The following is a 22,017-nucleotide window of genomic DNA, read 5'->3' as shown; positions in this document are numbered from 1 at the left end:
TAGAGACTGCTCTGTCAGCATAATTACCTGTAACAGGTGTGCCAGGTAACTTGCAGAACCATTGTGTGGGTCTGATGGTTGCTGAATGCATACTCTACCACCCCACAGCCGCTGGGACACACACTTACCTTTGTGGCACCCGACACAAAGTGTGAATTTATTGTAGCTGAGCCTTGGTTTAAAACTACAGATAATTTGAAATAGCTTTGCCATATTGATTTGTTAATGTTTAAAACTTCAAAATGGACTAGTGTTAATAGCAGGTTACTGTGGGCCCCCGGTGCGGATTTCCCAAAGAATCTGGGGGGCGGAGTTCTTACTGGAATCCCCATATAGAGAGATGGCACTAAGCTTTTCCGGTAGTGAACTTCTGAACGGGCAAGGAACAACTACAGAAAAGAGCTTTCCTGGCTAAAGACATGGGCAGAAAAGGAGCAGAAGGAGTTTTAATGTTGGTTGAAAGATGATGGCAGCAGGGAGAGATGATACAAATTATGCCTTTGAGCTGATAGTTTCTGAGGTTGTAACTAAGTAAGGAAAGGGGTCTGGAGGTTGTGTATACTGTTCCTATTATATATACATTGTCGTGAGAGTTAGATTTCAGACCCAGTTCTGTGGCTTCAGGCTCAAGTCTGGTCACTTCCTTGAGTCTTAGTTTATTCATCTCTAAATTATGAGGTTGTACTGATATATATATATATATATATATATATATATATATATATATATCACAATTTCTTATCCATTTATCCATCGATGGGCACTTAGGTTGTTTCAATATCTTGGCTGTAAATAATGCTGCAGTAAACATGGGAGTACATACATCTTTTCAAGTCAGTGGTTTTGTTTTCTTTGGATAAATACCCTTAAGTGGAATTGCAGAGCATATAGTAATTCTATCTTTAATTTTTGAGAAACATCCATACTGTTTTCCTTAGTAGCTGCACCAATTTACATTCCTACCAACAGTGCACAAGGTTCCCTTTTCTCCCCATCCTCTCCAACACTTGTTATTTCTAGTCTTTTTGATAATAGCCAGCTAACAGGGATGAAGTGATAATCTCATTGTGCTTTGGACTTGCACTGCTGTGATGATAGGTGATGTACAGTATCTCTTCATGTACCTGTTGGCTCTCTGTATGTCTTCTTTAGGAAAATGTCTAAAAGATCTGCCCATTTTAAAATTGGATTATTTGTTTGCTATTGAGTTGTATGAGTTCTTTATATATTTCGGATATTAGCCCCTTATCAGATATATGTCTTGCAAGTATTTTCTCCCACTCAGTAGGTTGAGTTTTCATTTTGTTGATGGTTTCCTTTGTTGTGTAGAAGCTTTTTAGTTTGATGTAATTTCACTTGTTTATTCTTTTTCTTTGTTGCTTTTTCTTTTGATGTCAGATTGAAAAAATCATTGCCAAGGCCTTTGTCAAGGAGCTTACCGCCTCTGTTTTCTTCTAGGAGTTTTATGATTTCAAGTCTTACATTCAGGTCTTTCATCCATTTTGAGTTGATTTTTGTGTGTGATGTAGCATCATAGGGGGCCAGTTTCCTTCTTTTGCATGTGGCTGTCCAATTTTCCCAACACCATTTATTGAGGAGACTACCCTTTCCTCATTGTATATTCTTGGCTCCTTTGTTGTAAATTAATTGACCATATATGAGTGGATTTATTCCTCGGCTGTCTGTTCTGCTGGGCTGATCTGTCTGTCTGTTTTTATGCCAATACCATAATGTTTTTATTACTATAGCTTTGTAATATAGTTTGAAGTCAGGGTGCGTGATGCCTCCAGCTCTGTTCATGTTTCTCAAGATTGCTTGGCTATTCGGGGTCTTTTATGTGCATTTCCCTGATTTCTAGAAATTAGATTGGTTCCCTTTTTACACGCTTATGTGCGGCTCAGTATTTTTTCTTTTGTGATAATTGTGATTATATTCCTTGTCAAAGTTGATTTTAAGTAATTCTCAAAGTCTGTTATGTATGTAGGACTTTGCAGTTAGCAATCATTTAAAGAAATTGAATCCTAGGCTTTTTTTTTTCCCCAAAAAATCCTGTATCTTTATCTTACATAATCTTACTTCCCTTATCTTACAAAAGAAAACCCTCTGAGGTAGCAGAGAAAGGGCAGAACATTTTTATAAAGGCAGCGCTAAGTGAAAGGTCATGTGACTCTTAAGTGAGTCACTAGAACCCGGATTTTTCAGACGATTGGTCTGATGTTCTTTGTGTTGCACTATGTTACTTCTTTTAGATCCGTGTGATTCTGTTCTTACTGGTTTGGGACTGATGTTTTAATATTCCCTCCAGCACCTAATAGAGTGGTGTTCAGGTTTTATTAGCTCAGTAAACACTTCCTGAGTGAATAAATGAATGATGATGGTTCTGGTGTAGCTGACAAAACATTCATAAGTCTGCTAAAATGGAGGTAGTTTACCTTCTGAAATTTTACCAGTATGTGCCTTTGTTAGCCTTGATAAATAAAGAAACCGAATCAACATTCAGCTTTCTAATACAGCTACAGAATTAATCAGAGAAGATGTCAAAATAAATCATGGATACTAAAGTATAGTTTGTACTTTTAAAAAGAAATCACCTTTGGAGGTGATGTGAATATATATACAGGCTTTAACAAGGAGTAAGAATATTTTGGTATGAAAAATTGATTAAGTAAGAGTCTCTGTGACTGGTGATTTAAATCATAAATCACATCCATGTTACATGTCAGCCAATCAGATTACAGATCACAAGTGAGACTGGTGGTGATTTTAATTTTTGACACATTGATCCTGTCCCCTATTGTGGACATTGATAAAACCCACATTTTCCGGTAATTATTATGGTCTCAGTACCTGTAATTTTTTTTTATTGGGGATTAAGTAAATGAGCGTTCTCTTTTATATTTGCAATGACTTTGTGTTGAGAGCTTGAGGAATTTTTGGCACCTGGTTTTTCTTCCAGAAAAAGAGGTAGTAAATTGCCATGATTCATTTATTTATTTTTTTTTAGCTTTAAGTCTTGCAAAGGCATAGCATCTAATTATGTATGGTATCTGGAATTTTCACTAGGCTAGTTCTTAAAAATAAGATGATAATTCCTTACATTGGTATAGCACTTTGTAGTTTACACAGGGCCCTTTGTAAGGTGTTTTAATCATCACAACAACCCTTTGAGGTGGGTAGAATTTTCTGTGTCTGATAACTTTGATTTTTAATTATAAACTTTGGCCGATGGTAGTTGCAGCCTTAGAGAGTGTGAGCTTTTTCAGTTCTGGTGCCTTAAGCAAATTTGCAAGGGATCCCTGATGTTAACTTTGGCAGGTTTCATGCCTGCAAATATTGATTGAGCCAGAAGTTCTAGTTGTAAAATGTCACCAGTGAATGTGCAGCCAGCAACGGCAAGGGAAAACTCATTACTGCAGCTCATCTGTAACTCCTGGGTCAGGCCACTCACTACCATCTGGTAAAAATTAATGTTTGAAAACTCCCTTTTATTCTGACAAAATGTAATCGGGCAAGGTTAACAGCAGATGATTTCTGAGCGTTTCAAATTGGTTAGACCAATCCATCCACAAGCTTGGGTGTGTGACATTCTATATGTCTGATTATCTTAAGAGGTATCAGAAAGCTTTAAAATTATGAAATCCCAAAGTGATGGTAGGAAGAAATTTAATTATGTCTATACTTCCTCTTGTCCCCTGTGTTGCATGCCCCTCCTCCATATTGAAAGCGTTTATTCCAAAAAAGAAAAGGCTCATTAGAGAGGAAGAAATAGGATTACTGTCCTGAAATAATCCGAATATCTTTTTCATGTAAGAGTGAGACTAAACCTCTTTTATATCGCTTTAAGAAGAAAGATTGGGGACCAGGGAAGAAAATTGTAAATTGAAAGATTTCTACTCAATTTAATGAGCTCTCCGAGTGATCCAAAGATGGAGGGGCTCAATTTAGGGAGGAGGTGAAGTTCCTGGTCGCTGGAAGTGTTTGGAAAGCCCTAGCCTATGCCTAGCAGAGGTGTTTTAAAGGAGATTCACAACTCAGATAGGTGACTGGGTCAGATCCAGGGCTCCTGAAGTCTGTCCTGTCTCTCGTGCCTCAGAATGATTGCAAGAGGGTGTGAATCCAGATGTACGAGGACACAGCGTTTTCTGTAGAATGAATGTCAGTCTCAAAAGTCACTATCTCCCTCCCTTCCCCTCTCTCTCTCTCTCTCTCTCTCTCTCTCTCTCTCATAAATGTGGGAATTAAAAACACAAATTCAATGAAAAGTGTTACCAAATAGATAGTAATGCATTTGTTGTTGTTGTCTTTTCTCAATCATTGGGTACGAGAAAGTGTAGCTGGGGTTGAGGTCTGTCAAATATTTTGACATTAAAGGAAAGCATCCTCATTTTAAAACCTTTCCAACCTGGAGTTTCTTTGATTTTGAATAAAGTATTTCAAAGAGTGGTAGGAAACTATCTGTGTTGTTTTGGACCAAACTGTGCTTGCGCTTTAGAAACATTGCCCTTGATGTGCAGGCATACATACGAGACATACATACGTACATACATACGTACATACATACATACATACATGTCTACGTAAAAGTGGTTATTGTTCCTAGTTTATAGATTGAGAACACTCAAGCCAATAGAGGGTAAGTTACTTTCCAGGGCTGCTAAGTAGGGGGACTAGATTTGCATTTAGGAAAATCTGACCCTAAAACTCATTCTTCATGCAGGATATCACCATTGCAGACAGGTCAGGAATGACTAGTTAGTATGGTGAGGAAAGCAAAGCACTGTTTTGGGAAAGTCTCGTATTATTGCCCACCACATACACGTTGCTTAAACCCCACTGGGCTCAGATTGCCCCTGTGTCTATAAAACGAGGGATAAACTAGATTATCTCTTCAGCTCTAATTTCTGAGTCTTCCCATTGTTTGGTGTTTAGGAAATAGCACTTCATGCCCCAACTTTGAAGGTCCTTTTCTGAAGAATTCCTGATTTATCGTAAGGTTCTAGATTTCCTTTGACTTTTTCCAGTCCCTTAATAAAATTGAACATACTTTTTCTTCCATTAGCATGAAAGTACATTTTAGAAAATTATCTCCTTTCTTAGCCAGGTAACTTGGAATATTGAGCTACGGTTAGATGTTCCCCACACAACACACATCTACACTGGTATATCCCGGTACAAATGTGCTCCTCACATTGATAACTGCACTGTGTGTTTTCATAATTTATCATCATGATACCATTATTGCTTATTATTGAAGTCCCCTGTCTTTCCCCCCACCCCCAAGGCTAACAGGTCAAGACGGACCGTAAATGCGACAATATAGACTGCATGGTCTGAGGAAGTGGAGTTGGTTTCATAGTGGAGTTTTAATTCAGGATTTGTTCTGGTGATGTAGCCTCTTCCTATGGTACATTACTTTGAGCCCAATATAACTGCATGTTCCCACAGTCCCTCATTATAGCTACAGCTTCTCACTGCTTTTTAATTAAAAAAAAGGAGAGAGAGGGAGAGAGGGAAAAATGAAACCTAAAGCTTAGGTTGGATATTGTCTAGGTACGCAGGGAGTATCCTGGGCAGATTGCAATTATTTAGTATTTTAACTCTTTTAAAGCTTTCATGGAGATGTCTTGATTTGTATTTCCAGGGGGATGGATATATATATCATCCATCCATCTCTCTCTCCCTCTCTCTTTCTCACACACAAACACACACACACACACACACACACACACACGTGCACGCGCGCGCACACACACACACAATCGGCTCCAAGATTTTTGGAAAGTAAAGGCACCTTATATATGTACAACTTTTTTTATATATGTATAATTTTGAAGCTTATATGAGCTTTGAGCAAAAGAGAATCCTTTATGTATCCTAGAAAGACTACCAGCTGGTAGGATGGTGGCAAATGCTTAGTGAGCATTTCTACCTGTTGGGAGTAAGGCAGGGAACGTAGAAGATTGTGAAAATTCTTAAAGGCTGAGTTCTGGTCCATCAGAAGTTAAGAGTTAATCATTTTTTTCTCGAGTCCTGTGGGCAGCAGAAGCAGAGAAATGACTTTATTACAAACAGTTCTTTTTGTCATTCCTTCTTCTTGAGGGATTCCAAACCCCTTTCAGGTACCAAAGCAAATTAATCTCCAAAGGTGACAGGTAAGCGTGACTTAATCCTTTTGGGATTGGCTGCGTAAGACACAAGGAGAGCTTGACCTTTCTGACAGGCAGTGAGTGTGGTATTCCCTTCTGGAATCAGAGCCCTTTGGCTCCTCTGTAGTGAACTCAGTTGGGCAGCTCCGAGGCTCTTCCCCACTTACGTGCTCTTGCTTTCTCTCTTTTGTGTAACTGATCCTCTCTCAGTGGTGAATATTGGTCAATGTAATCTAGCCATTTATTTCTGGGCCAGGCTGTTGTTAGCCTCGCGGTTTTTAGTGGGGACCTTTTATAAACAGAACTTCAACTTTATATGAGTCCATATTTCATTCAGTGTTACTGGAAAGACAGTTCCATTTTAGTTTTATTAGAGAACAGGGACTCCCCTCCACCCCCAGGTGAAAATCCCCTGGACCTGTGCTGTCCGGTAGCTGTGTATGCTGTTCGGCCCATGAAGTGGGGCTAGGTCTGTGTGAAATTGCACGGTAAGTGTCAAATGGGCCTAACCGAATTCCAACGACTTAGTATGAAAAAAAAGAATGTAAAATATCACATTAGTAATTTTTTATATATATATTGAAATAATATTTTGGACATACTGGATTAAACAAAATATATTACTAAAATTAATCTTACCTGTTTCTTTTTACTTTTTAAAATGTGTCTACTAAAAATTTTAGAATTATACCTATGGTTTGCATTATATTTTGATTGGACAGACTCAGACTCTTGAGCCCCTTGATAGCAAAACAGTGTTTGTTTTATTTACACTTATGTCTGCTGTCCCCAGCTCAGCACCTTATACATAGTTAGCACTTAATAAATATTTGTTAAAGAAATGAATTATTTGATTATTCAGAGGGGTCAAATTTCAGAAATGAGTATGAACTTCTCTGTTTGGAGTGTTAGTATCTGAAAAAGAGACGATTGAGGGTTGAGAACAGAAGTTCTTAAAATTATGCCTTGGGAAAGAAAAATGCTGAAATAAAATGTATCAGGGCCTTTGCATGGCTTACCCATCTGTTAAAGAGGAAGGTGGGAGCTGATACGTTGGTGAAGGGGCCGTGTCAGAGCATCCTAATAGGTCTGCCAGCCTCTGCCTCAGAGTTGTCCTGAGAGGAGCCGAAGCTGAACACCCCATGTGAGGAAGAAGGGAGTTAGAGAAATAGCTGGAGAACCAGAAGGTTGCCCTCTTAGGAATATTGTGGTTAGACTATTCATAAAGATTAACAAAGCTGTTTTTGTCTCGAGAATCCATGCTGGCCCTGTCTATCCTTGTGTCTCTGTTTAGACCTTACCCTAATGGAAGCCTGGGGCTGCTACTGGGCCAGAAGATCCATCAAGCCTTGGAATTCTTTAATAAATTGTGTGTTGAATGAATGGTTTAGTGAAACTTACTTTAACTTGGCCAAGGTCTCGTATGACTTATGTTTATGGGTATATGTTCTTGCCTGAAAGTCCTTAAGGTCTGTCTCTGTTAGGGTCCTGGAATCAGGGTAGCTCCGCCGATTTCCCAGAAATCAGGTGCAACTTTCAGAAGGCCCTAGGTTGTCTTTGCAGGAGTTTATTGAAGAGTCTCAGGCATCCTGTCTCCCTGCTTATAAAATAGAACTGTTAACTAATTCTCTTCCCCAGAGATGTGGTGAAGATTAAAATAAGTGCTTTAAGTTCGGCAGAAGGAAAGTGCTATTTGCAGTGGAAATTATTAGAGGTAAAAATGAAAAACTCCGACCTCTGACATGGTTGTTTTAAAGAAGCGGATTGGAAGATGTGTTGAAAAGAGACATTGCTAGTGTTCTTTCCATTTTGCATTTCTTAACTGTGGCAGTATTTAGCTTTCTCGTCTTAATTGTGGTCCACTGCCTTTTCTCTCTGCCCTCAGAGATAAACAATACAGAAATCTCCTTTCCGTGGAGAACTATGGCTGCTGCAGCAGGCTCACGCTAATCAGAATCTCAGCAGGGCTTGCTTTATGAGCCTGAAAGAATGAGCGCTCCCAGGGATGGAAGTTCCTTACCTGCTGGGGAGCTACAGATTTCTAGTTTGGAGGCTGCCCTCCTTCGGATCAAGCTACCTTTCCTTCCCCCTTCTCACACGAACACCACCACCTCCCTTTTCTTGCAGTGTGGGCTTACGGGCATGTTGAGGTCTTTTTCTTTTTTTTTTTTAAGTGTAGACCAGTAATGATGATCGTAGATTTTTGTATTTGTGAAAATAGAATATGATCATATGGAATTATAATCTATCCTAGGGAGACTAGGAAGAGAATGAAACGTAGCAGGTAGTACCCCACAAACCAAATTGTCTAATGTGAGTTTTCTAAGCAATGTCATCTGCTTAGACTTATGGAAGCACCTGGTATGTCCCCAGCAGGGGACAGCCATGTAGAGGGGGATGACGTCGCCACACTGGGGTAGCAGAGCTCAGTGACAGTGTGGATTGTAAGTCGCGGTGAGATGTGTAACGTGTATGATAGAAATTCGTCTGTCAGCACCAGATAACTGGGCACGCTGGCAATCAACGGGGCATCGTTTTCTGTTTGGTAGCAACGTACCACATCCCACTCAGCACACTGTTGGTGCGTGCAGTTGTTATAACTGATCAAGAAAAGCTTATTGAAGAGCCCAACCCAAATGTTTTATGTGGGGGAAAACAATCACGTGGGTTACTTCCTAGTAAACATTTTTATATTTGTTTAGCACTGTTGGAGTGTAGAGTTCTTTCACCTTTTAGTACAAAATTTCGGTTGTCAGATGAGTAAGTTCTAGGGATCTAACGTATAGCACCTCGGGCTGTTCGATGTCTAGTGCAGCGCTGTTTCTTCTCAACCCTGAAGCCCATTTCAGTAGTGCCCATTTTATTCCAATTTAATGGGAAACAACTAAGAACTCCTCCGTGGATTGCAGTGTTAAAGGCAAAACGAGGCCCTAACAGTATGGCGGAAAGAGCCCAACAGTAGGAGTCAGGAAGTGCCAGTTCTGTTTTTGGTGTTGCTGCAGGTTTTGTGACCTTGGGTAACACTTGACCTCTGGGCCTAACTCGACTCTTCTGTAAAGTAGGAATTTGGAGTGCAGTCGACTCTTGGAAGTTACATATACAGTATTCTCTGTTAGAACTACTGGCGAATGACTAGAATCTTTCTCACACATGAATTAAAACTATGTAAAACTTGTTTGTGTTGGGGCTTGTCCGCGTATGTATTACAGTCACCTACAAGGTACTTGGCTGTTTTTGTTGTGGTTTTTTTTTCAGTTAACAAATAAATTGAGCCTAATCTAGTGTCCCCATCTCAAAGTGACTTTGTTCCCTATGATTTCTGCATACACAGGAACTTTTGTGAAATAGTGAAATGTGGCATATTGAAAAAATTCTGTTTAAAAAAAAAAAGCCAACGACCGTAAAGGTGAATGTAATCATGTATTTGTAGGTTCATTAAGTGTTTGAAAGACACCACTTAGAGCTTTCCTCCATTTTGTGGGAGAAATTGTATGCCGCGATGCTTGCTGTGCAGTTGGGGAATTCTGGAAAGCTTCTAGAATATTTGCTGTGTTGGCCCTTCTATGTCTTTTTCCACTCTGAAATTCCTGTGTGTCCTTTTTCTCAGCCCAACAGGGGCACAAAACGTCCCCGGGATGATGAAGAGGAAGAGCTGAAAACGCGTCGGAGACAAGCTGGTACTCGGGACCGTGGCCGCTATCGGGAAGAGGAAATGACGGTGGTAGAAGAAGCAGATGATGACAAGAAAAGGCTGCTTCAGATCATTGACCGCGAGGGTGAGGAGGAGGAGGAGGAGGTGAGATGGCAGAGGTGGCCTGGGAGCTGAGATCGCTGACCCTGAGAGGCTCTGGCGCGTGTAACTTTGGGCCAGATGCTTCCTTTCTCTGAGCTTGCCAGCTTTATCTGTAACATGGGGTTAAGAATACGGAGTCATCGTGTTGCCGGGAAGGCTAAGTGCGATGATGGAGTTGGGAAAGCATTTTGCAAAGTGTAAAGAACATTGCAGGTAGAATTTCTAAATTATTCTGCATGATCTTATAATTGAGGCCCAAGCACTGACCTGTGGGGCTATTGGTACTGACTGAGGAGTGTCAGGGAGGCTTTCTAGGCCATGCTGAGGACACAGAGAGTGTTCGCATTCTTTAATATAGTCAGTAGTCTTCTAAAGGAAACAAGTGGGAGATGACCTTTTCAGACATTTGAAATGGCATAAGCAAAGTAGCGGAAGTGGAGAAGTTCAGGGGGAGCAAAGGGATTGGATATTTAGGTGCTACTGAAAAAATAGTTTAGGAAAAGAGATGCCTACGGGCCTTTCCATTTGCTGGTCCTCCAGATGCCTTAGGGCCTTTGCACTCACTCCTTCCTGCCTCTGGACCTGTTTACTTCTGTGCCCTCTGCTGGAATGCTCTTCTGATGCTTTGCATGGCTGGTTTCTTCTCATTAACGTATCACTTCAGATACTTCCTCCTCAGAGACATCTTTCCGGTCTCTGAGGTAGGTCAGCAAGTCATTCTCTCATCACTTTATTCTGTATAGTCTCGTCACAGCACTTACCATGATCTGAAATTCCTGTGTGTTTATTTTACTCATTTGTTGTCCCCTCCCCAACCTCCTGTGAAAACAGGGACTGGCTCTCTTTTGTTCATAGCTGAATCTCTGGCACTCAGAGCAATGCCTAGTTCTTGGTAGACCCTTAATAAATATTTATTGAATGAATAAATGAGTGAAGCTGAAAAGAGTAGAGGTAAAATATCAGTGATTAAAAATAGACTGACCTTACTTTTGTGTCTTTTTAAATCCTTAAGTGTTAACTTGTATATTATTTCACTCTGGCATTTTGTTCGATATGAATTATGGAAATAGATTCTTAAGAGCCAGCTGTTTTTTGCTTCCTTCAAAGATACGATGCTAAGTTTGGATTTAAAAAATGAAGCCAGAGTGTGAATCTAAGAGGAAAAAAAATTGATTCATATTTCCAAAAGGTCTTTACTGTGTTATGACAGTAACTCTCTCCTCATTAGGATTTAGACCAGCGCTAATTTGGGGGTCTGCTCCTAAAAGATGGTGTCTCTTTGGAAATCTGCGGTGGGAGACAGTCCCGAATTTCCTCTCTGAGGGCAGCAGCCCTGCGGGGCTTAGACAAACAGTATGTGTAGCACATCCTCCCTTCCTCCCCCCTCACTAGCTTCTGCTCAATCTGTTAGCCCTGCAGCAGCAGTTAATTGGCAGGTATAATTCCCGTGGAGGGCAAAGCTGGTACCGCAGGATCAGGCTCGTAGCTGTCACGGGTAAATGGTTTCCAGCCTGGGAGACAGAAATGTAATGTGGGACCAGCCCTTCTCTTAAGGGACAGGGAAAAAGAGATCGCTTTGTAAAAATGACACATGGAAGGCTACAAGTCCAGGAGTTATTTTCTCTCTGCCACCAGTGTCCCATTTGATGAAAAACAAGTGATGTTTGCCCCTGTAAAGTCACGTGCACTTGTAAAATATTATTGTCCTTTTTGTGCTACATCACCAGCATTCATCTTTCTGAAATCTCCCTCTGGTTTCTGACGTTGAGCTATCGGAGATACTGCTGTGGCCGATGACGAAGACTGATCATTCAGTTTTCCCCCAGTGTTGGAGAGAAATTAAAGGCGGGAAGGCCAACCCCTGGAGAGGCTCCGACTTTGGGAATCCCTTGAGAGCTGTATTAACACTAATACGGTTTTTTCCTACAGGGTGGGCAAGATGTTAGCCAAGGAAAAGAAAAGCAGTCGATATTGAGGTTGCTTGGAAGTGATTTAACCCTTTCCTAGAAATTTAGATTATTTCAGTTAAATCCTAGTGGTATATTCTTTCTATTGCTAATAGAAAGCATACCAGCTTACATTAGTATAGTGTCATCTAGTTTATAAAACAGTTTTTATGTACCTCATCTCTTTAGGTCATCTCTATGACCTTAGAAATGCAGGTAATATTTTGGCCCTCCTTCTCTCCTTCCCCTCCCTCCTTCTTTCCTTCCTTCCTTCAGCAGATTTTCACTGGCTGCCGGCTGTGTGCCAGGCACTGATGGGCACTAGAGAGCCAGCATTGAACAAATAGACGTCGGCCACCACCAGGGGTGTTTCCTCTGGTTTGGGGTTGGGGAGGTTATCTGGGCCAGATCCTGTCAGACCTTCCTTACGTAGGTCATGTGAAGGATTTGGGATTTTATTCTAAATGCCAAGTGGATGAATTCAGGAAAGACTTAACGAGGTAGAATCAGTTGGATTAGGTAAGGGTTTGAGGATTATATTCAGCCAAGGAATGTTGCCACGTGGCTGGTAAGTAGTGAGGCTCTGAGTTCTCACCGAGCCAGGGCACTGACTTCCATTTTCACCATATCAGGGAATCTCTCTTTAAGCTGTAGACACTGGGGAGGGGCTGGGGTCTAACAGAGAACTTCAGGACCCAGGAGCCACTGATAAAAATCTAAAATATCTGTCATACCCAAAATGAATTTATAGCTATCTTCCACTTAAAACCCAATACATGAAAATCGAAATTTAATAAAATAATAGCTAACATTGTTGAGTGTGCTTATAAAATTGTGGGATGATTCAGTGCTTTTCAAAAGGATCTATTTCAGGGTCTCTTAATAGCAGTTTCTTTATTGCTTTTAGGTGTGAGTTATGGTCACTGAGTACAAAGCTATGAAGTTAGGAGTGGAGAGAATATTAGGCAGAGTGCATTGCAGCACATTACATTCAACTGGAAAATAAACCGAAGAGAAAACATTTCCGAAATTTTAATATAGATTTTCTTGGGGGAAATGATTCTGTTTGCAAAATTTTATTTTGTTTACCTTTGTAGGTATTCCAGTGCATGAAGAAAACTCTGTATGGTCTACCAGTTTTTAAATGTTTCCTCTGAGCTTCCTCTAATTCTTGATGCTATATCTGGATTCTAAGAACCTGTCCGTGTCCCTTCTCAGCAGCTAGTAAGGACCAGATACAGTAATGTGTAAGAAATGCAAAGCAGTGACTATCACTAATTAACAGCCATTCTTATGGTCTGTACAAAAATCAGCAGTGAGTTGAATTTGGCCTGTGGACCATAGTTTGCTGACCTCTCGTGTGGGGAAAAGATTCAGGGCCACTGTCACTTCCTGAGCAAGTTCTTTTAAACCTCTGACAAATATATGGTGATGGAAGGAGAACTGACTCTGGGTGGTCAACACACAATGGGATTTATAGATGATGTAATACAGAATTGTACACCTGAAATCTATGTAATTTTACTAATAATTGTTACCCTAATAAATTTAAATTAAAAAACAAAAACAAAAACAACCAAAAAACCTCTGAGCATTATTTTACCTGTACATCAAAGGAGAAGGACAAGATAAATATTAAATAATATTTACCTAATATTGTTGCTTATTCCATGCTATATAATATGCTCAAGAAATATTTGTTGAATGACTGAGTCTGTAAACATCTTAAACTGAACTTCCTGTGCTAGATGTGAGACACACAGAGTGATACAAAGTAGCATGTGATGTAGACCCTTAGCCCTCATTCTGGTGAGGGAGATAACAGTTGTACTGTACATTTAAGCCAGAAAGATGAGTGGCAGAATGGCATGTAAGAGCCACGGAAAGAAGTAGTAATACGCGTACGTGGATGAGAAATCCCTTTGGACTGAAATTGTTGCATTTGTCCCTTTACACCAGGAGGAACCATTGGATGAAAGCTCAGTGAAGAAAATGATCCTTACATTTGAAAAAAGATCATACAAAAACCAGGAGTTGCGGATCAAGTTTCCAGATAATCCAGAGAAGTAAGGTTCTGTTTTGCCGATACCCTGTCTCTGAGGTGTTTTGTTTGCTTTTTTGTTTGTTTGTTTTTTTGTTTTGTTTGTTTTGTCTGCTTTGGTTTTTGTGATTTGTGTTAGGAGTCCCAGGATGACCCACATGTTTGGGAAACCACTAGAAGGACTCACAGGACTCAGAGTCAGTGGTACTGAGTGTACATGACAGGATCAGCAAGGGGAAAAGACACATCAGGCAGGGTGTGGAGAAATTCATATACAGGCTTCCTGTGTTTTCTCCCTCCCACTGAGTGGGGTCAGGCTGGCATGCTCCCTTCTCCAACAGTGAAATACATCAACACATGTGCAGTTTCTCTGTCCAGGAAAGCCTATGTGAGACTCTGAGCCCAGAGTATTTATTGAGAACAAGTCATGTAGGCATTCTCTGCAACAACGACTACCAGAATTCCAGATTTCCCAAAAGAAAGCAGACGTTCAGTGCCTCAGGTGGGCAAAACAACCTTATCACGTAGGGAACGTTTTAAAAGCCAAGTTCCCAGGTGCCAGCCTAGGACTAGGCCCTTCTAAGGAACAGACCTGTTATCTTAACTCTTTTCTACATTATTATTCTCGAGGCCCAAAGAAAACTGACCTTGGCTGCTGTTAGTAATAGTTTTCCTGTTGAGAAAATGTAGAAGGCTTTGGTGTTAGAGAAATATGGGTATGACTCCCACGTGACCTTACATAAGTCACTTCTCCTTTTTTAGCCTCAGGTGTCTCATTTGTAGAAAGAAATAATACCTCCTTCACAGAGGGGTGAAGATAAATGAGAATAGTGGCAAGTGTTTAGCTCCGTACCTGCCACATAGTATGTGCTTATGAAATGATAATTAATGTGATTGCCCCTACACTGGCTGCTCGGTGCACTGAGAAGTGCTGTAAGGAGGAATCTGGTGTCTCCTAGTCAATTTTCCATCCTAACTAAAGGGATTTTCATATTTATACAGATTTTAATGTCCTAAGTCTCTCTTTCCCTCTTGGTCTTTCTCCCTCCCAGGGCATCCACTTTTAATGAATCTTAATGTGTCCAAGGCCTGTAGGCGCTGAAGAGTTAGATAGTACAGTCTCTGCACTCATGTTTATGGGTGTAGGGAGACAGACTATAAATGCACGGTAGCAGGAAATATACTTCAACCGAGATACAAACAGAGTGCTGTGGGAACGTAGAGGAAGGAACAGTGAATACCAAGTTGGGGGCTATCGAGGGCTTCATAGAAGAGGTGGTGTTTGAACTGGGCTTTGTAGAGCGATTTTTATTGTAATAGGCAGAACAGAACATGGAAAGTCATGCCAAGCAGTGTGAATGGCATGAACAAAGGCACAGAGGTATCAGAGGTCATTGAGTCCTCATGGCCAGCAAAGGCCAACGTGGTCCACTGTGTTCTCTCTGTCCTCTACATGAGGAGGTGGAGAGAGGAGAGCCCTGTTCCTGGACCTAGGGCCACAGTCCTCTTTGATGGTAGAAGTAGCTAGATTACAGCTCAGCTTTCCCAGTACCACCATCCTACCAGGTTTTGTGTTGACTTCCACCATACAGTAGCATTTGTCATACTGCACTGTGTGTGTGTGTGTTTGTGTGTGTGTGTGTGTGTGTGTGTTTGATTACACAAATAACATGAATAGATAGTCATTGTAAAAAATACCAACAGTGCATAAGTAGAGTAAAAATGGAAAGTTCTCCTGGACTGACCCCCTTCCCATTCCTCTACCTAGAGACAGCCCCTGTGATGCTTCAGTGAGTGCCTTTTTAGATTGCTTTCTGTATATTTACTTACATATACAGAGGGCGCCAAAACAATGTACACACATTTTAAGAAAGGAGAAAAACTGTATTAAATTGTAATAATATATACTGATAACAAAAGATAAATACAAGTCATGTTTGACTTCTGCAATTACAAGAGGTGCTCAAAGTGGTTACCATCAGCGTAATTTTAGTACAGTTTTTTCCTTTCTTAAAATGTGTGTACATTTTTTTGGTACCCTTTGTATATGTAAATGCACAAATATTTTTTTCCTACCTACATCATACTGTACATATCCTGCACCTTGATTTGTTTTTTGGTCACATAACAGATCTTTCCATGTTAATATATGCATATTTACTTTATTTTTTGTGACCGGTTATAGTAGTTCATGGTTTGTAGATACCATGACTTATTTATTATTTTTCTATTATGGACATTTGGTTATTTTAAATATTGAACAATACTTTTATGAACAATGCTGCAGTGAAGCTTTGTGTACATGTGTCTTAGTGTAAAATGTATTTCTATAGCATAAGTGTTGAATTCCCAGTTTGAAGGATACGTACATTTAAAATTTGATAGCAACTGCCACATTCCCCACTGTATCCGTTTATTTACCGACAGGTCTCTTTCCCTATGTTCTTACCCACAATGAACATGATTAGTCTTTAATATCTTTGCCATTTGTTTTATTATTTCTTTTCTCAGCGGTTTTCCTGCATTAGACTCTATCCCTTGAGGAGGTGGACTTGTTTGTCTCTGTTTGTAGGACCTAACACAGCACCTGCCAGACTGCGGGTGCTCAGTAAACATGAGACCTGAGGTCGTTGCTGTCATCTTTATTACATCCTTATTGCTTAGGGCCTAAGGAAGCTATGCCATAGGTTGATAACACTGGAAATTTAAGAAATCTAATTTACTTCTTGGAACACCAGCATTACTTTTGTCCATCTGGTAGGTTTTCTTCTGTCATTTTAGAGCAATGAGTTTCTGCAGGTTATATATGTACCACATCTTAGATACTACAGACGCTCTAGTGTTACAATTCATAAACTAGTTTTAAGAAAATGTTATTTTATTTAAAAAAGAAACCAACAGTGTTTTCCATCCAGACAAAATTTATATACTATTTTTGTTTTTAAATCTGAATATTTGAAAATTGAAATTATGCATAAAGAATATATATATATATATATATATATATATATATATATAATTTTTTTTTTTTTTTCTTTTCTTTCTTTTTTTCCTTTTTTTTCGTCCAAAAGTGGTTAGGAAACTACATTGTGTTTTAACCTTGAGTTCTTGAATTCTTACTGGTGCTATGTCTTTTATAATTCTCTAGCCCAGCGAGGTGCAATTAAGATGAAAATTGCTAGAGCATACTTGAATGAAACTTTCCGGTTGAGATCAGAAACATTCAAATTTATTTTCCCATATATGCAATTGTCATTTTGATGGCATACCCAAAAATGCCTCTCTTCATTTGGCTGCATTTCAGATTCAATTGACAATTCTCCTTATGCAACCTCTACTTTGCACTGGGTAATCTTTCTCCCAAACATCACATTGAGTAGAGTATGCTTATTTCCCTAGTAAGTCCATGAGTAGTTCTCATTTTTATTTTTGCAGGGGCAGATGTATTAAGTTTTGTAGTTCTCAAACTTTTTAATCTCAAGACCCCTTTGCACTCTTAAAGTCTGAGTACACCCCAAAGTGTTTATCTTAGAAAATCCTAGAATATACAAGCACACATTTCATTAGGCCATCAGGGCAATGATACCATCACATGTTGTGTGCCTTCTGGAAAACTCCAGGGTCCACTTCTGAGAGAATGAGAGTGCAAAAGATAAATATAGGCATACCTCGGAGATGTGGCAGGGTCGGTTCCAGACCACTGCCATAAAGTGAGTGTCGCAATAAAGCAAGTCACATGAATATTTTGGTTTCCCAGTGTATATAAAAGTTATATTTATGCTATACTGTAGTCTTTTAAGTGGGCGGTAGTACTATGCGTGAAAAAAACAATGTACCAGGGGTGCCAAAAAAAATGTATACAAACGGACACTTTGGTCAATGTTGCTCAAGCAGTAGTTCGCCGTAATCAGAAGTGTCTGGACGCTGACACTTTGAGCACCTCTTGTAATTGCAGAAGTCAAACGTGACTTGTATTCATCTTTTGTTATCGGTATAGAGTATTACAATTTTAATAGTTTGCCTGTCTTAAAATGTGCACACATTTTTTTGGCACCCTCTGTACATACTTTCGTTAAAAATATTCCTTAATAAATGCTAACCATCATCTGAACCTTTAGTGAACTGTAATATTTTTGCTGGTGGAGGGTCTTGCCCTAGTAACCTCAAAGATCACTAATCACAGATCACCATAATAAATATAATAATAATGAAAAAGTTTGAAATTTTGTGAGAATTACCAAAATGTGACACAGAGACATGAAATGAGCAAATGCTGTTGGAAAAATGGTGCTGGTAGACTTGCTTGACGCAGGGTTTCCACAGACCTTTAATTTGTAAAAAATGCAGTATCTGTGAAGCGCAGTAAAGCAAAGCACAATAAAACAAGGCACGCCTGTAATGTTTTGGAATTATTATGAACATAGTTTTGATCTTGTAGACCCCTAAAAGGCTCTCCCACCACCTCCTACCCCCACCCTGGGGTCCAGGACCCCACTTTGAGCACCGCTGCTTTAGTGGGGTGGAAGCAGCATCGTGTTCTCTATGCATTGATAGCTGGTTTTGTGTTTGTAGGAGGACTCATCGGCTTCTGTTGTTTTATGGGTATTTTTGAACTTTGCTGGTCATTTGCTAGCACTCACGCTTGTGGTTGGAGAAGACCATCCTGCGGGTCTGAGCAAATGTACATGGGCAGGCCAGCGGAATGTTCTCCATCACACCAGACAGAATTGATGACCCCATCACAGCCTGGGTTACTGTTTTAATATGTTGCTCTATCGCGTTCCCGTTGGCCTCGAACTTGTTCCTTTCCCCCAGCTGTGAGTTGTCTGTTGCTGAAGGTATGCTTAATCCCTAGACAGCCCTCAACAAATATTGTAGTATGTGCTTTAGGTGAGTGGGCTTGTACTTTGTCAGCAAAAAGAGAAGAAAATGTTCTTTGTAACAGCATAGCAAACTTGAGGATACCGAGATTTGTCGAGCACATTATCATCTCTTTGAATCCTCCCTCCCTGTAATTCAGCTAGGAAGAGGAAAGAAGTTGAGGTTTCGAGATAGGTTAGTTAATATTCTCTGTTTCCCTTGACCAGGTTGGGTTTGCATGCTCTGTGTTCCAAAGGCAATTCTCTTGGACAACACTGGACATCCTTACAATTCATTGTAATATATTGCTGTTATTTGTGGTCGGCCAGGGGCTCCAGGAGGACAGCACGGGGGATTCTTTTGTTATCTGTTACATCCTCAGTACCTAGTACAGTGACTGGCACCTAGTATGTACCTAATAAATCCTCGTTGGCACCCTGCTCATGGTTACACAGCCAGTAAATAGTGTGGCCAGGGGTGTGACCCAGGTCACCTTATTCCCAAGTTCAGGCATTTCCCCCTCTATCTTGTTACTCATGTAACACCAGACCCCAGTGGTATTTTGTTTGTTTGTTTGTTTTATTTCCCTGCTCACAGTTCAGTGTCTGCTTGTTTTGTTTTGATAATTTTCTAACTTTCTAAACTTAAGAACATTGGGTTAAAGCTGCATATTTAGAAGAATTTCAAAGTTGGAAGGGACTGAAAGGTGCAGTCATTCTCCCTTCTAATTCTTGATTTTTAAAAATATCACCCTTTATTAATTATCCCCAATGACAAAGACCTAACTTTCCAAAGAAACCTATTTCATCACTTGGCACCTCTTAAGATTTCAACTCAGAATGAAAAAGATTTTCAACAAATTCTCACATAAGAGGATATCTAGATTCCTTATAACCTCGGTTGTTTTCCTGAATTAGTTTCCATCTCCCTCCTAAAGAATGGTTCCCATAACAGATGTCACACACTTTTAGGGTCATCTAATCATCATGATAACTCTATATTGTCTTCTTTTAAGCAGCCCAAAACCACAGCAGCATTTGTGGCAGCCTCTTTCCTCGGCTCCTTCATTTGCAGTCTTTTGCTGAACTGTGGACCAGGGAGAGTGCCCAGTGCTGGGTATCCAGAGGTGAATGAGAGGTAGTCTGTCCTGGCAGAACTATCTCATGGTCTGAGTCGTATTGCAGTTACAGTTGACTAAAACCGTCAAGTTCTTTCTACACATGTGCTCATATTAAACTGTAACTTTCCCACCCCCCTGCATTTGTACTTGACTTTTTGGTTCAATGAAGCTCTCTGTATAGATCCTAGGTAATTTTCCTCCTGTTAGATTTAGCCCATCATTATTGCCTGTTAGGAACTTTTTGAATTGATTCTGTCAGGTGCTATGCTCACTTTCTCTGTAAGTTTTGTGTTATATGACATTTGTTAAGTTTACCTTTTATATATCTTCACTCAAGTCATTGATCAACAAATAATAAAATAATATAGTGAATCCAAACAGGCCTAAGGATGGAGCCCTGTAGGATACCACCAGAGGCTTCTCTCCACGCTGACATTCATTCATTCATTCATTCATTCATTCATTATCACTCAAATCCCCAAATCTTTTCCTTGTACTCAACATGATTTTGTTTATTACTGTTTGGTGTGCCCAGTCTCCCTGCCCCTTCTTCCTGGTGATTTGTCAAGTTACTCTCCAGAAATCAGATCTTTTTTTTTTAAAGTACCCATTTAAGGCAAGTAAGCCTTAGAGGTTTGCTGAGCCCATTAGGTTCAAAGATTATATAGATCCACTGCCCCATGGAATGTCGGCCCTTACAAGTCATGATTCTTCTGATTGGGCTTCTACACATTAGGTGAAGAGTAACTGGGAATCTAAAAAAAAGTAATCTATTTGTAAGCACAGTGGAAGAAGCCTTAAAAAAAAAAAAGTGTTATGGATGGAGGAGGAATCTTGACAAAAATAATTTTGAAATTTACCTGGAATAATAAGCAGGTGAGAATAGACAAGGAAGCATTGAAAAGAAAGACTAACAAGGGAGTGCTTTGCAATAATGGACATAAAATATACTGTCACAATGTGGATGTGTGGTCCTGGCTCAGGAATTTGCAGACAAATCAATGAAATGGAGCGGAAAAGCCCAGAAACAGATTAGAGTACACACTAAAATGTGTGTTAGCAATGGCATTTCTTCAAATCTGTGGAAAAAAGAGATTATAGTGTGGAGGCAATTGGCTAAACATTTATAGAGAATAAAGTTAGATCTTTGCCCAAACTTTATCATACACTGAAATAAATTTCAGATTTATTTACTCCTAAACATTTAAATATGTATAAACATCATAGTACACCATAAAATATATCTGACCTTAACATAGATAAAACCTTGCTCAGGACACATGTCAAATAAGAGTTCATAAAGATTTGACTACTTAAACTTTTAAAAACCTTTATGTCTGAAAGTACAATATACTAATGAAAATGCAAATATTTTTCTCTGGTTTATTTTTTTTGCAACATATGGCAGAAATTAATCTTAACCTATAGCGTGGTTATAAATCAATAAATAAGATGAGCTCCCTGATATAAAATGGGCAAAGAAGAAATACAGATAGCTAGTAAACATTAACAAAATTTTAACCATCTTAGTATCATAAATGTAAAATAAAAAATAAGTTAAATTTTCCATCTCAAATCGGAGAGATTTTAAATACGATAAACTGTTTTTTTGAAGAGGGGGGAGGGAAACAGGCACTTCATACACTATTGGTACTTTTTATGCAGGATGTATCAAAACTGCTTAGTTATGCTTACTCTTTGACATGGTACTTTCCTTCCTGGGAATTTATCCTAACGTGATAATTATGAATATGTGCAACTCAGTGTCATTTGTTATAAGGGAAAAGAATTGGTGAACATCTGAATGTCTGACAAAGGGGGATTGGTAAAATAAATTACAGTCCATCTACACAAGGGAATACCATGCAGCTTTTTAAAATGTATTATTTAGAACAGGAGTTTCAGATACACCCACTCTGTGATTGATTGGCCATCTCTTCTTGGAATACTATGTTGAGAAGGATTCTGAAGCCACGTCCGGGCTCAGCAGGGGCAAATGCTGTGCTCAGCGAGGGATTTTGCTGTAGGAAAAGGAGAAAGACTGACAGCAACGTTGGATCTGGCTTTTCCTATTGTGGAAGAATGTTTAATGGTAAAAGGGGAATTGTTTA

The 22,017-nt window shown here is 39.6% G+C and overlaps 1 protein-coding gene across 2 annotated transcripts in view; it reads left to right on the top strand.

Annotated features, from left to right (window-relative positions):
• The window catches only part of CTNNBL1 (catenin beta like 1), a 144,176-nt gene that overhangs the window by 18,505 nt on the left and 103,654 nt on the right, over positions 1 to 22,017 (top strand). For both annotated transcript variants that reach the window (XM_088789133.1, XM_088789134.1), the window contains 2 exons: positions 9,754 to 9,942; positions 13,845 to 13,951. In XM_088789133.1, the coding sequence (XP_088645259.1) occupies positions 9,754 to 9,942; positions 13,845 to 13,951 (296 nt within the window). The remainder of the gene's footprint in view (positions 1 to 9,753; positions 9,943 to 13,844; positions 13,952 to 22,017) is intronic.

The sequence above is a fragment of the Rhinolophus sinicus genome, chromosome 13 (assembly GCF_057876585.1).
Source record: "Rhinolophus sinicus isolate RSI-liver-muscle chromosome 13, RSI-T2T, whole genome shotgun sequence".
NCBI classification, from domain to species: Eukaryota; Metazoa; Chordata; class Mammalia; order Chiroptera; family Rhinolophidae; genus Rhinolophus; species Rhinolophus sinicus.
The sequence above is the reverse complement of the archived record's forward strand: the minus strand, read 5'-3'. Positions and strand labels throughout refer to the sequence as shown.